At 35.2% G+C, this 15352-nt stretch overlaps 1 protein-coding gene across 1 annotated transcript in view; it reads left to right on the forward strand.

The window, feature by feature from the left end:
* The window catches only part of PIEZO2 (piezo type mechanosensitive ion channel component 2), a 230584-nt gene that overhangs the window by 185372 nt on the left and 29860 nt on the right, over positions 1-15352 (forward strand). Inside the window, exons 32-36 of the mRNA XM_032223228.1 lie at positions 2708-2811; positions 9505-9604; positions 12720-12782; positions 13550-13716; positions 14158-14312. Of these exons, the coding sequence (XP_032079119.1) occupies positions 2708-2811; positions 9505-9604; positions 12720-12782; positions 13550-13716; positions 14158-14312 (589 nt within the window). The remainder of the gene's footprint in view (positions 1-2707; positions 2812-9504; positions 9605-12719; positions 12783-13549; positions 13717-14157; positions 14313-15352) is intronic.

Below are 15352 nucleotides of genomic sequence, written 5' to 3' on the forward strand. Positions count from 1 at the left end.
TATAGTCTATTCTGTGAAAGTGACCTGCATCCATACATAAACTTTGTTAAATTATTCCAGCTCATTTCATTCTTTCTGATTCATTTTACCCTCATTACATGTTTTAGGAAACCACTATAGAATCCATATTATTGCAATAATGCATATACTTGTGAACCGCAACCTGTGGCCAAGCCCTGAAAATGAATACTGTCCACTAGTATTGTATGCCCTTTTAAAATAATTATCCACAAGTCAGAACTGTAATTCCATATTTGGTGAGACAATTTCATTTCTAAATATTTTAATATAATATTTGAAGATTACTGTTGTATCTCAACAGAAAGTGTCCATTATCTTATGCCTTCTGTGCTGACATAGAATTCTCAGGGCTTTTCTTCTGCATGGCATGAAAAACATGTTTTCACACACCTGTTGCTGTCTAGAAGTCTCCAAAACATGTGCAAGAATTAGTCTGTGGAGAAGAAAATAATGTTGTTTCACTGGTTTACTCTCTGTACATCCTCCATTTCAATTATCAGTTACAACCGATGTGTGAAGAAATGGTTTGTAAGTAGAGACATACGATCTTATTGAAAATTAAGCTGCAATTTTCAATTGAGTCACATTTCTCTACCACATTAATTAATGCCTGCAAGAGTGCATTATTGCAGTTTAATCATACCATCCTTCTATAAATATATCAACTTGCATTACTTGGGTATAGACCCTGCAATGTGCAGTTGAATTATATAACGGTTACTAATGACTTATATAAGACTTACTAATGACTTCTGTTAAGGACATAAGTTAAATGATTATAGATTATTATAATTTATTTGTCAGTTCACTTACTAATAAAAAATGGATGAATTATTTTAATATAGCCATAAAAGAACAGAAGTTTAGATAAATGCATTTTGAGAAAAGAAATTGAATTCTAAATTACAATGATAATTTAGAATCACTGTTTAAATAAGATGTCATATATACTCCTATTTTATGGATGGAACATATTGTTACCAAGGAGATTCATAGTGTCCCCTGAGCGAGAATAGATCTACTCTTCATCTATCACTGTACATATTTTACAACCAATGTGATCTTTTACAAGTAGATTTACATGCCATCTTTATGCAAACAACTACTCATACTTTTAGGAGATACCAACTACATATACATTCTAGATTACATACTGTAATTTTCAAACTATATATTGGTATGTGACATTAGAATAAAAGTCTAAAGTTAATTCCAATATGCAGCTAAGTAAAGTTAATTATAAAATTTGTAAATAATAAAATTCAAATAAGAAAGAGATTGGCGATTTTCTGTGAAATTACTATGCTATGGATTAATTTTGTATGTAGCAGTTCATAAATCAGGGCGATATGATCAAAACCATAACTGTATACAGCAAGAGCAATAACACTTAGGTTTATGTATTGCTCCATAGTGCTTTATAGTATTCTCTAAGCAGTTTACAATATCAGCATACTTCCTCCAACACTCTGGGTCCTTATTTTACCGACCTCAGAAGGATGGAAAGCTGTTTCAAACTTGAGCCAGTCAGGATCAAACTCCTGTGGACAGAGTTAGCCTGCAATACTACATTCTAACCACTGCATCACTACAGTTCCTTCTATGGTACCCAAGCTCTTCTTTCCTTGTTTTAGATAATTATCTGACTACATTTTCTTCACTGTTCAATTTTATAGCTTTTGATTATTCTATATTATTCAGATATTTTCCTTATTTGCTTTCCACTTCTTTTTAATCTTCAAGCTAAAGAAACATTTTCTATAGGGCACAGTTTATCAATTTATCTTTGACCTAAGATACATTATTTAATATATGGTTAGATAAAATATAGGATAAGGTATGATTGAATAATTTATTTTTATGGTTCAGAAAGCTATATAATGAGGGTCAAATATAATCTCAAAAGTCATTCTATCTGTGTTTCTTATTATAATAATAAATATATTAAAATATTTTACTTTACTTGAAAACATTGTCTTAATAGGCAAATGTAATGCTATGACTTTAATTTTATCTCTTGCTTAATATTTAATATTTAATTTATTTTTTCTTTTTTTTATCCATTTGGACTTATTAGCTTATTTAATGTTTCAAAAAATGAGCTTCTGTTCAAGGATATAAGGCCCAGTTCATTCATATTCTCTTACAACTTGAAGATATGGAGGCATCCATTTCACAATTTACAAGCAGAAAGTGTTATCTACAAGAATGTATTTATTGTGTTGTTAATATTAAGCTTAAAGACTATAGGAAAAGAGAAGAATGCTTCCACATGCTAGCAGACTTTTAGCAGTATTAATTTTTGAGCTATTGTTTTGGTGGGGGAAGAGAGCACATATTATTTTCATTTGTTCCTCTGGAATTAGAAAACTCTCAACCTCTCACAAATAAACAATTTTTGGAAGTTATGAATGTTGCAAACTTTCATTAACATATTCCAACTTTTTCTTCAACTTTTCATCTGATTATTCTATAATGTTCCTATTATTGAGGTTTCTTTTTTGTGATGACAAACATCCCAAGAGATCTATGTGCCTTGCTTGCCTTTTCTCCATTTTTGTATGTCTTGCCACTGATTCCTATAACTATAGACCTACTTCTCTGAGTCTTTGAGTCCTGGCTCAGGATAGCTCTTATGAGAATTGTTTCCTTACGAGAAATAAAAAGAATATTTCATTTTGCTTAGTGGTCAGAAGTGGAGATTATTATTTGTTTGAGTCGGACAGTGAAGAAGAGGAGGAAGAGGAAGGAAAGGAAGAGGAAGAGCCTCCCAAAAGATCTGCTTTCCAGGTACTGTTTTCACTTGTATGGTATTCCTACAAACAAGATTGGCTACCGGATATGCTCAAAATGGTGGCCACAAATTTGTGATCAAATCTATGCCTATTTTTAATGGACATTGCCAACTTGACTTTTTGTCCATACCTTGCCTACAAAGGCAGTTTGATTGGTCTGAATTGTGATAAAATAATGATGATATGTATTGATTCTGTTTAACTGATTTTTGTGTACATCATAATTGTCATAGTTCTGCAATACAAGAATGATATTGGAGATGGCTTTCCATTCAATTATACATGTAGCCTGGTTATTTTTATTTTTTTTATGTCCTTAAATGTATTTTTTTAAATATATTAATAATAGGTTATTTAAAAACCTCTCAGTTTCCATTCCTTGATATTGTTTAGATGCCTTTTGCCTTGGGTGAAAAGACTACAGGTTTGAAGATAAACTTTTGTAAGCATAGATCTTTGAATAAATCTCTAGTTACAAATAAGGCTGACAATATATTGAAAATAAATGTATCTATCTTAGAGGAAATTAAGCCAATACTGTTTAGATATAACAGACTCCAGCAATCTGATTAATTTATGCATATTCAGATTCAGAACAGGTGCCCCTAGACATCAAAAGAGCAAAAATGTCAAGATAGGTTCACAACCAGAGCTGTCATCTGAATGTTTTGAACATATCCACACACCCATGGATTACCTTATCTGTATGTTCATAAAGTAGGGCAATCTGATATTCGGTGTATTCCATGGCCTAAATTCTTTAAAGAGACCATAGAGGTAAATTAGCATGGAAAATTATAGCATAGTCCAGGTACATGTGATCCTATCACATCTGCATCCATAATTGTACAGCTGGCTCTCAGTAAGATATCAGAAGTTTTTAAAATGAAGATTGGGATTATTTATTTAGGAGCTTGTGGTAAATTGAGCATGATAATTTCTATAAAGCGCTATATATTTGGATTGAATTCATAGAGCAGATTCACTCTACAGTATATACTTTACATTTTGCCTAACTAAATATTGTAATTTTTGTTTGATTATTAGTTTGACTTCTTTTTTTAACTATCCCAATCCAAAGAGACTTTAGACAGCCAACAATAGCAATATGCATGAATTAATCAATTCAGTTAAAACCAATCCATTTTTATTATATCCAAGCCTATGCTGTTATGGTGCCTATAATCAGTATGGGCCAAATACACTTGTTTATATGGACACTTGTTTGAGCGCTCCACAAATAGGGATATCATAGAGAGGCCTGAGTTATTGTCCATGCCTCATTGGTTTTGAAAGGAAGTAAGAGTCTCTCAACCTCTGTAGAAGTCCAGACCAATAAGCAAATTAAATTCAAATGAGATATTATTCAAAATAACCCACTGAATAAATTAAACATTTTAATTTTGGTCTAGAAGACTGCTGGTAAACAAAACAGAGGCTATAAAATAATTCGCCATTGTTAGGATTGTCCTTCCAGTAGTCTGGCTGCTGCATTTTGTATCAACTGCAGCTCATACAGAGAGTGTTGCATTAGTAGTTAATTTAACTGAAACTGTAATACCAGCTTCTCAAGCTATCCTTTATAGGACACATTAATTTTATTTTGCTACGATTGAACATATTTATTAATTTATATTAGCTTACATGATAAATACCAATTATAAAAGATGTATTGTTCATTTGAAACCTGGCAGTATTTTCTAGCTTTATCAGAGATGCTAGTTTAAAGTTCATGAGTTGAAAGTTATTTTTGTGTATTATGGATCCAAAAATTATATAAATATCCTGAGTTTATATTGGTTTGTCCTAAACTGTTCTATACTAGTTTTTCATTGTACCCTTCTTATTTATCTTGCAGCAGATGAATTAGTTTTTTAAAAAAAAAATCTGAGAAATTATAGAATGGTACAGTATATGTATATGTCTGTCATGAATTTTCTATCCATTCATAAAGATATTAGAGGCAAATACAAGGATGTGTAACTATAGTGGTGGATTACTAAAGATTCATTTAGAATGTGCTTTCCTAATTCAGACTACTAATATATGATTGTTACTTGTGTAACTAAATCACTTTTATGTACTGTCCTGTAACTAAATCTAATGCACGGCAAAATTGAATGCTCAATTAACGTTGTTTTTAACTTAATATCAATCCTACTGCTAATAGAATTCTACAGTGTGTTTCTTAAAATATTAGCCTTTACAATTTCATTAATTTATCTTGCTTTGTCCTTCTTTGTAGAGAGCTATTGCGAAATTTGCTTCAGCCATTTTAGCCTTGCCAAAGTCTATTATTAAACTGCCCAAAACTATTCTTCAGTATTTAATCAGAGCTGCAAAGGTATTTGATATTCTATACCATGTAGAATAAGATCTTGTTCCCATTGTATTCTGCAGAGTATCCCTTTACTGCATTTTTCCTCTTAATATGAGTTTAAGGAGGTTTTGTGACAACCAAGGATTTGACTTAATGTTTTCAGTTAACCAACCTGATGCTGAGTTCTCGATTTAGCTATAATGATAAATATCAGAAAGAAAATGCAAAGCCAAATCTTTGGCATAATCCTTGACTTTTTATCTAAACTGTATTAAACAGATTCCATCAAATTGCATGTATTTCTAGGTACTGGATAAATTTAGTAAAGTGGGATTTTACTCTATATGATAATATTTGTCAGAAAGATTGCACAAGAATGCAAAACAGAAGGTAGATTATAGAAAATTTGGGAGTCTGTATTTAAGAACAGCTAACCTAAAGCATCTCTGAATTTGTTCTGTCAAAAGTTGTTAATATACTGTAGAGAAGGGGTCTTCAAACTTGGTAACTTTAAGACTTGTGGACTTGTGGATTTCAAAGAAGACAGAACATTGACAGAAGCTCCCCCCTTTTTTAAAATTATTTTTTTTCTATGTACATAAGTCACAAGCTCATATCCTATTTTATTTTTATGAAGTTAAATATTTTTTAAAATACGTATATTAATACACACCAAAGTGTATGTTATGCATTAAAACAGAAGTTTTAAATACAGTTAGGGCAGTGGTTGGCAAACCACGGCTCGCGAGCCACATGCTGCTCTTTGGCCCTTTGAGTGTGGCTCTTCCACAAAATATCATGTGCGAGCATGCATGTACAGTTTGATTGAAACTTTGTGGCCCATACGCAGAAGTCGGTTTTCAGCCTGGGTGAGTCTATTTTGAAGAAGTGGCATTAGAAGAAGTGGGGGTATCAGTCGGTCGGGCAACAGGAGATGCAGTGCAGGTGGGCCACGGGATACGCAGCGTAGGGAGGCACGAATGATTCATGCACAACTTGAGTGAGCCAGTCAGTCAAAAGTCTCATTGTGCAGTGGTTAGTGTTAGTCGCATCCACAAATCGCGTGTGGGTGACAAAAGTACCTACTTGAAGCATAAAGTTACCTGTATTTTTCCAATCAGCTGCAAATCCTACAGGTATTTTTGTCATCAATTTTGGAATTATAATTATTTTGTGTTGGTGGCTTTATTATTATAAAATGAAACATTTTTAGGTGCCCTGCTTGAAATGGCTACAAAGAAGAAGCAAAGAAAAACGGAAGACAAAAACCGTGAATTTAAAGTTGAATGGACCAAGACTTTTGTGTTTATTCAAAACTTAAATGGCCTTCCGACTTGTCTTATTTGTCAGGAAAAATTGGCACATAACAAGAAATCAAATTTGGAGAGGCACTTTACAACTAAACACGTGTCATTTAATACTAAATATCCTGTCGGTGATGCAAGGAAGAAAGCAGATGAGGAACTTCAGAGGAGTCAAGAAAAATCAAGTTCTGATTTAATTACTGGATGCAATCTTCCAACAATGTTAATATTGCAAGTTTTGTGGTTAGTCAAGAGGTTGCTAAGAGAGGAAAACAGATAAAGACGGCGAATACATAAAAAGTTGTTTTATAAATGCATCTGAAGAGCTATTTCGGGATTTTAAGAACAAAGTAGATATTCTAAAAAAAATTAAAGAGTTACCATTGTCTGCTAAAACAGTGAAAGATATAACAGTCAAAATGTCTTCGAATATAACCAACCAGCAAGTTGAAGATCTTAAATTGGTTTCAGCTTTATCAATAGCAGTTGACGAGTCTTGTGACATAAAAGATACAGTGCAAGTTTCACTTTTTGTACGATTTATTTCATCTACAGGTCCTAAAGAAGAACTTTTAGGATTATTGCCACTCAAAGGTTAAACACATGGAGAGGATATAGCAAATGCTGTAATTGAGTGCATTGAAAAACATCATATTCCACTCGATAAAACTGTCTCAATTTCAACAGACGGGGCAAAAAGTATGACCAGCGTAAGAAATGGGTTTGTTGCTATTTTGAAAGAAAAAATTAATCACAAGATACTTACTTACCATTGCATCATTCATCAAGAAGTGCTTTGTGCTCAGACATTTCCAGAAGAAATTTGCAAAGTTATGGAATTGGTGATTAAGATTATCAACTCCCTTATAGCTAAAGCTATAATCATCGCCAATTTAAAGAATTTTTAGTTGAAATGGAGAGTGAGTACACAGATCTTCTGCTGCATAACAAGGTACGTTGGTTATCAAGAAGAAACATTTTGAAATATTTCGCTTCCTTATTAACAGAAATTAAAGCATTTCTCCTTGAGAAGGGTGTTCACTATCCAGAACTAATGAACGATCAGTGGATCCAAAAAATTTATTTCATGGTAGACGTTACGTCTCATCTAAATCAGCTTAATCGTAAACTACAGGGGAAAGGAAACACATTTTTTCGATGTTAGAAGAAGTTATTTCATTCAAAAACAAATGATCTCTTTTTGCTCAAGATTTTGAAAGAGAAACTTTGATTCACTTTCCAAGCCTGTTGAAACATTACCAAGAAAATAATTCTGATATTGACATTTGCTATTTCAAAACAACATTTTTAAATATGAGGGGAGCTCTTCTCAACAGGCTTCAGGAATTCAGAAACAGCAAAGCGACATTAGCCTTTGTTAAAAAAACTTCTTAATGCTACTGTAACAGAATTAAATTTTTCTCCCTTTAATATTGACATTGGCAACTTTGAAATGCAATTGCTGGAATTAAAAAACAAAGAATGGTGGAGCTTGAAATTTGAACGTCTTTGTGTTGATATAGAAATATTGGAGAAAAACAAATGTGAACTTAATTCACAGCACAAGTGACCTGCTTTGAAAAACCTGGAGAAGGAAGATATGTTGATTTTTAACACCTGGAATAATATTCCTGACTCATAAAGTCAACTGAAAAAACTAGCATTTGCTGTTCTTTCCTTATTCGGGTCTACATATTTATGCGTACAATCATTTTCAAGCATGAACCTTATCAAGAATAAATTGAGAAGTCGTCTTATTGAGGAGAACCTGGAATCGTGCCTAAAATTAAAAACAACAACATACAAACCTGACTTACCCAAACTTTCCAAGGAGATGCAAGGCCATTGTTCACATTAGTGTTCGTCAGTCATTGTCATGATTTAATTTTATGGATATTGTAAGGTAAATTGTAAGGAATTTAATTTTATCAATAAATAATATCATTATTATTATATCAAGTTTTATTCAACGTACCTATAGTTTAACAGACTTAAAACTTTAAGTAAAGTTTATAGGGTTAATATTAGGGAACGTTGTGGAGTGAAAGAAGATGTAGTGTCGAGGATTGAGAAAGGTATATTGAGATGGTTTGGAGATATAGAGAGTATGAACGAAAGGAGATAGACGAAACAAGTATACAAGACGAGTGTGGATGGGAGAGTTGGAAGGGGTCGACCTCAGCTAATGTACCTCAATCAGATTGAGGACATTTTTAGCAAAGGCCAGTTTAGGAATATCCTAATTAAGTTAATAACAGTGTACCAACCTATATAGTTTAAGTTTAAAAAATTTGGCTCTCAAAAGAAATTTCAATCATTGTACTTTTGATATTTGGCTCTGTTGACTAATGAGTTTGCCAACCACTGAGCTAGGGTAACATTAGTGATTTATATAATGATGACATATTCTATCTAAGCATGCTTATCTTGTCAATAAACAATCTTCTGTTTATTTTGTCATCTGCTTTCCTTTGCATGCATCTATATATTTGTGTTGGCTACAGCTAATAAGTGTCATTAATAATACAGTGTTAGCTAGAAAAAGGTTTTCATTCTGCAGATTCATTTTTTTTTAATCTAACAGTTATTACAGAAATATTTTATTAATCATATAAGTTATGGATTGGGCAAATAAATATTTAATACCAGGGAATAATAACATGAAAAACGTATTCCTGTTTTGAAAGATTTGGTCAATCATTTAAAAATAATTCCAGATATTGCCTAACTGGATCTGGTTTGTACTTGTATGACACTAAAGTTAAAATTAACTTGAACACTGTAGTCTGTATATAAATTATTGTTTCTTTTTCAGATTTTTTAACATAATTGTTACAGATGCATACCAAATTCATAAGAATCTATAGTTCTGCTCAAATGTTTTTATTTATCAAAGTCACAAATATTATTTGAAATATTTAGACTTGAATGAATCATTTCCTAAATGATTTATGTTTCCATAATCTCCCAATTCTAAATACATTTTCCAAATCTATATGCTTTTTGCTATCTGCTTAACATTTACTTATTAGAGAACATGAATAAATTGATTTTTCCCTTCTAGTTTCTTTATCAAGCCTGGATTACTGATCCTAAAACTGCCCTACGACAAAGGCGCAAAGAGAAAAAAAAGAATAAAAAAAGGCAGAAAGTATCTGATGATGGTATGCTTCAGAAATATTCTCAGTTATCTGTTAACTATACAGGTAGCATTTTCTGCTCTGATTGTAGAAGAACCATAATTTACATTCAGAAAATCACAAGTAGCTTCCATAGTTTTGCTGTGATCTCTAGTTGGGATTCTCAGGAAATTATGATTTCATGGAATTTACCAATCAGGATGTAGTTAGAGCCAAGGTGGCGCAGTGGTTAAATGCAGCACTGCAGGCTACTGCTAGATCAGCAGTTCAGCGGTTCAAATCCCACCGGCTCAGGGTTGACTCAGCCTTCCATCCTTCCGAGGTGGGTAAAATGAGGACCCAGATTGTTGGGGGCAATATGCTGACTCTCTGTAAACCGCTTAGAGAGGGCTGAAAGCCCTATGAAGCGGTATATAAGTCTACTGCTATTGCTATTGCTATAGTTCTTCAGTTTACTCACATGGAGTCTAGGCAGCCAAAAAAATATTGAAATAAAGCCCAAGGGAATAAAGAAAGGAAACAGAATAAGGAACTTCAAGTTCAGATTGACTGCCAGTCCAATTAATCTTTGTTTGCTAATTTATCAGTACTTGTCATGGGCATTATATAGACTAATACCGTTAAATGTCTATGGAGATCTTCAGTCATCCAGGTCATGGTTGTCCCAAAGGTGCATTTTCAAGAGGCAACTGGATTTTTTTTCTTTGAAGATGTTTCACTTTTCATCCACGAAGCTTTTTCAGCTCTGAAAATGGATGGGGAATGGAAGGATTTATATTCCTTGCAGACAGCTGGTCATTTGCATTCTTTTAGAGTGTCATTGAGGCCACTTGGAGGTTTATCTGTGTCCTCAGGGTCATCTGAGAAGTACAAATGGATGTGGAGCCTTCTTGGAACTGCTGAGAAAACTGTGTTGTCATTGAGAAGTTGGAGCTCTGCTTTCTGCATGATGTTTGGGACAATTGGATGAACACCCTTCAAAAGGTGTGGGGATATGAATTAGGGACATGCAGTCAGGGGAGGCAGGGGAGGCGGGGCCTCACCAGTCTTATGAGGAAAAAAAAGAAATTTTAAAATAATTAAAAAGGCTAAGGTAGTTGCTGCCAGACTCCAAGTCACAGTGACTCTGAGTCTGCTTAGTGCTAACTGTAGGGGGAGGCGAGAGAACTATTGGCCTCCTTTGCATAAATAATTTTTCACCTTTTAAGAGTTAAGCAAGGGTTAAAAGGCGAAAAATTCTGTATGCAAAGGAGGCACATGATTCTCCCGCCTCCTGATCTGGGAGCAGCAAATCATGCCTTGACAGCCTTGCCTAAGTAAGTTGCTTTTTTATTTAATTTTTTACACTTTCATCATGGCGGGCGGACAAGAGGAGAGTTGAAATCCACAGCTGGAAAAGGTATGTGGATCGGATGGAGGGAGGGGGGATTCAAAATTATTTGTAATGTAAGTAATTGTAATTTGTTTTTATTTTGTGTGTGTGTGTGTGGTTTTTTTTACCCGCCTCTGCTGGTGCGCGGGCTGGCACATTTATTTATTTTTTATTATTTTTAAAGCCATGCCACCTCAGCCTGCCTTAGAGCGAAACATGTCCTGGTTTGTGGCCGGGAGGCACGCTGGCACTTTAAAGTGCATGCCGCCTGGCCACAAACCATGACATGTTTCGCTGTATGGCGGGCCGAGGCGGCATGCACTTTAAAGTGCAGGCATGCCTTCCAGGCCAGCCATTCAGCATGTCCCGCTGAATGGCCGCCCCGGAAGGCATGCCAGCATTTTAAAGTGCATGCCGCCTCGGCCCGCCATACAGCGAAGCATGTCCTGGTTTGTGGCCGGGAGGCATGCTGGCACTTTAAAGTGCATGCTGCTGCCCCGCTGTATGGCCAGGGCGGCGGCATGCACTTTAAAGTGCCAGTGTGCCTCCTGGCCACAAATCAGGACATGTTTCGCTCTATGGCGGACTGAGGCGGCATGCACTTTAAAGTGCCAGCATGCCTTCCGGCCCGGCCATGAATATAGCTGCTGCAAGGGGGGGCTTTTGAAGAGAGGAGGGGTGAAGGAAAGTGAGAATGCGGAGTCGCCTTTCAGGGATGCCAAAGTGGTGGGAAACCAGCACCGCCACCAGAATCTAAAGCTTTTGGCGGCTCCAGACAGGTGAGGCAGGGAGCGGAGCCCCAGGTGGTTTCCTTCGCTCCCCTGGCATTCATTTTTGCATTTCTGAGTTCACTGGACTTCGTGCTCTTCTCTGCGCCTCCCAGTGAGCAAGCGAGCGGGGATCAAGCTGCCTGATCCCCCATCGCTCGCTCACTCGTTGTTTCATCAGCAGACCGCTTCTGTGCTGCTTTGGCTACCTCTGTCCATCTGCGCCCGGCAGCTGCAGCGACATCATCAAGATGAAGAGTGGGAGGGAAGAGCCCAGCTGGGAGAGGGCCCCGGCAGCAGGGCTTTAAAGTCCCGGCGCCACATCTGCCATAGAGCAGGACCGGGACCCGCTTTATGGCGGATGCGGTGCAGGACTTTAAAGCCCTGCCGGTGAGGCCCTGCCTCCACTTTAAAGCCTTTAAAATGGCGGCAGGGCCCGGCGGCAGGACTTTAATGTCCCGGTGCCGTGTCCGCCATTGAGCAGGACCGGGACTCGTTCTATGGCAGACACTGCAGCGGGGCTTCGACGGGGCTTTAGCGCTTGCCTCACTGGCCATGAAGGTCACCACACGTCACTGATATGAATGGATTATAAACGGACACAGATAAACCTCCAAGTGGCCTCAAGGACTCTCCAAAAAGAATGCAAATGACCAGCTGCCTGCCAGGAATATAAATCGTTCCCTTCCTCACCATCCAGTCAGAGCTGAACAAGCTTCCTCCAAGAGAAGCGAAACATCTTCAAAGAAAAACAAGAAAGTCCAATTGCCTTTTGATAAAGCACCTTTGGGACAATTAAAATGTTAGTTTTGGTTTGTAAAAAAAGGTAGTATTGGTCACGCAATTAGTACAAAGTATTAATTCAGCAGTGGGGCATCATTAAAGAAGCTTCATATTATATTCAATAAATATATTTAATTATGTGTTCAATTAAAAAATTAAAAGGCAGTTGAAGTCAATAAGTCTAATTTTGCTCACTTCTTTTATTTTGATTTGTCAGTTGAAATAGATATGGAGAGTGCAGAAAGAGATGAACCTGTGAAAAGTAAATCTGATGGCCCTGGTAAGCAAAGAAGCAAGCTAAGTTATCATTTTAAATAATAGCAGCTGATGGTACAGCCTAATTATCTCTAAAATAAAGATACAATATTGTATATATATGTATATGTATATGTATATGTATATGTATATGTATGTATGTATGTATGTATATATATATATATATATATATATATATATATATATATATATATATATACTGCACAATTTACTGATATTTTTCTCTTCAAAGTCACTTAAAATTCTAAATGATATATAATTCAAGCTAACTTCCATATATTAGTCTGAGTCTGACTTGTTCAGAAATCATTTTCAGCTAAAAGATATTGCAGTCATAATCCTTTTTCATACCAGTCACTACTTTTTTAACAGAAAAAATACTGCTGAGAGTGCAAGTAGTACATAGGGTAGAATATGTTTATTGTCTACAAAATGATTTTAAAGCCCAATGCAAAATTTAAGAAACATCTGGCAATAAACATTTTCGTAGAAGCAGAGCAAAGTTCCCAGCATCATCTAACAATTATACCAATAGATATTAAAATGAAATCAGTCTAATTCTGAAGTTTTGCTAATCACTAACTCTTGGAGATAGAAATTCCATAGAAAACAGTGTCAACCTGTGCACATCAAATGAAAACTATGTTTTCCAGAGTTTGTTGAAACTTACCCTCAGATAATGGTTCTTGGACCTGATTTGTTATAACATTTGCAACTGTTTACTGTTTTGATTATCATTTTGTAAAGCATGTTTTCTTGTTTCTTTCCCAGATAATATTTTTAAAAGAATATATAACATTTTGAAGTTTACCTGGGTTCTTTTTCTGGCAACAATAGACAGTTTTACAGCTTGGCTAAATTCAATTTCAAGAGAGCACATTGATATCTCCACAGTATTAAGAATTGAAAGATGCATGCTGACTAGAGAAATAAAAAAGGTACTACAACATGTTCATTTATTTTTCATGATAGTGAAAAACAGATATGTGATCTCAGATTTAATTTAATTTACCTGTTAGAGGGCGGTTAGAATCTTATAAATAGTAGCTGCATTGTATTCTCTTCTTTTCTGACATGCTAAAATGAATAGTTTTTGTTTTGTGCTTTTTGTGCTGTCATAGAGTACGGAAGAAAGTCTTAGGAGCGACATAGAAAGAAAACAATATTATATCACTCATGAGAATCTCATAATCATGAGATTGGTGGATTTTTAACTGACTTTACAACTCTTAACTTTGGGCTTATTTCTTTCTCTTTAAAAAAAGTTCTTACAAAACAATTGACAAACCAAGGAGAATAAAGTCTTTTTTCTACTGCCCTGATTTGTCTCCTAAATATTAGCCTGCTTAATTTCCTAAATTTTACATTTTCCTTCTCAGGGAAATGTTCCAACTCGAGAGAGTATCCATATGTATTACCAGAACCATATAATGAAACTTTCTAGGGAATCAGGATTGGATGAAATTTATGAGCCTGGACAGGCTGAGAGGACTGCAAGTTTAGAATCAGCAGCTTCTCGTGACAGTGAATCCAGGTATTCTCTTACAATGAGCACAATCATTCTAAGTACATACAGGATGAATTTTATAAATATATAAACATCTAGTAATGAACTTAGCTTGTAGTTGATGCTAAAGTAGCATAGAATATTGTACTATCCTATTTAAAAGATGATAGCCAACATATGATTTATTCTTCAAATTTCTTATGTTAAGAGTATATGAAAGCAGCAGTGTTTCTATCTAATGAAGTATTTTTGGTGTGACTTTCAATAAATGTAGTACCAAAAAGTTCACATTTTTAATATACAATATCCTTGTATATTAAAAGAACACAAGACTCCACAAATTATTCTCAAATAGCAGATCACTAAACACCGCGATCTATAGTAAAACTGATTCCCATATTATATCATATCATATTCCCATAACATTTTTTGGCATATTTTTACAAAATATTATTGCTGCAGAGATTTGTTCCATTTGAGAACTGACTCTGACCCTATGAGTATTTTTCATTTGAAGGAACTTCTGTGTTTGTTATTCTGTGCATAAAACCTCCATTTTTTAGGGCTGGAGCAGGTGTACAAAACACGTTCATTTGGCCCCAGGGTCCTATGATCAGATTTTGTGCAAAATTTGTGAGCCAAGGTGGCGCAGTGGTTAAATGCAGCACTGCAGGCTACTGCTAGATCAGCAGTTCAGCGGTTCAAATCCCACCGGCTCAGGGTTGACTCAGCCTTCCATCCTTCCGAGGTGGGTAAAATGAGGACCCAGATTGTTGGGGGCAATATGCTGACTCTCTGTAAACCGCATAGAGAGGGCTGAAAGCCCTATGAAGCGGTATATAAGTCTACTGCTATTTTCTTAATTCATTTTAAAGAGAAAAAAAAATCTTCAAAAACTCTCAATTAGTATCATGAAAAATGAATATCTACTATCTATTTTTTAAAAACCTGCTGCTTACACATTATTTATATCTGGTTTGTTTCATTGTTCTCAGGTATGTTCATTTCTAAGTTGGAGAAAAACAAAATTAAAACCTCCCGAAATGGTTGTAGCTACACTGGGATAA

Source organism: Thamnophis elegans, chromosome 8, assembly GCF_009769535.1.
Source record: "Thamnophis elegans isolate rThaEle1 chromosome 8, rThaEle1.pri, whole genome shotgun sequence".
Classification (NCBI taxonomy): Eukaryota; Metazoa; Chordata; class Lepidosauria; order Squamata; family Colubridae; genus Thamnophis; species Thamnophis elegans.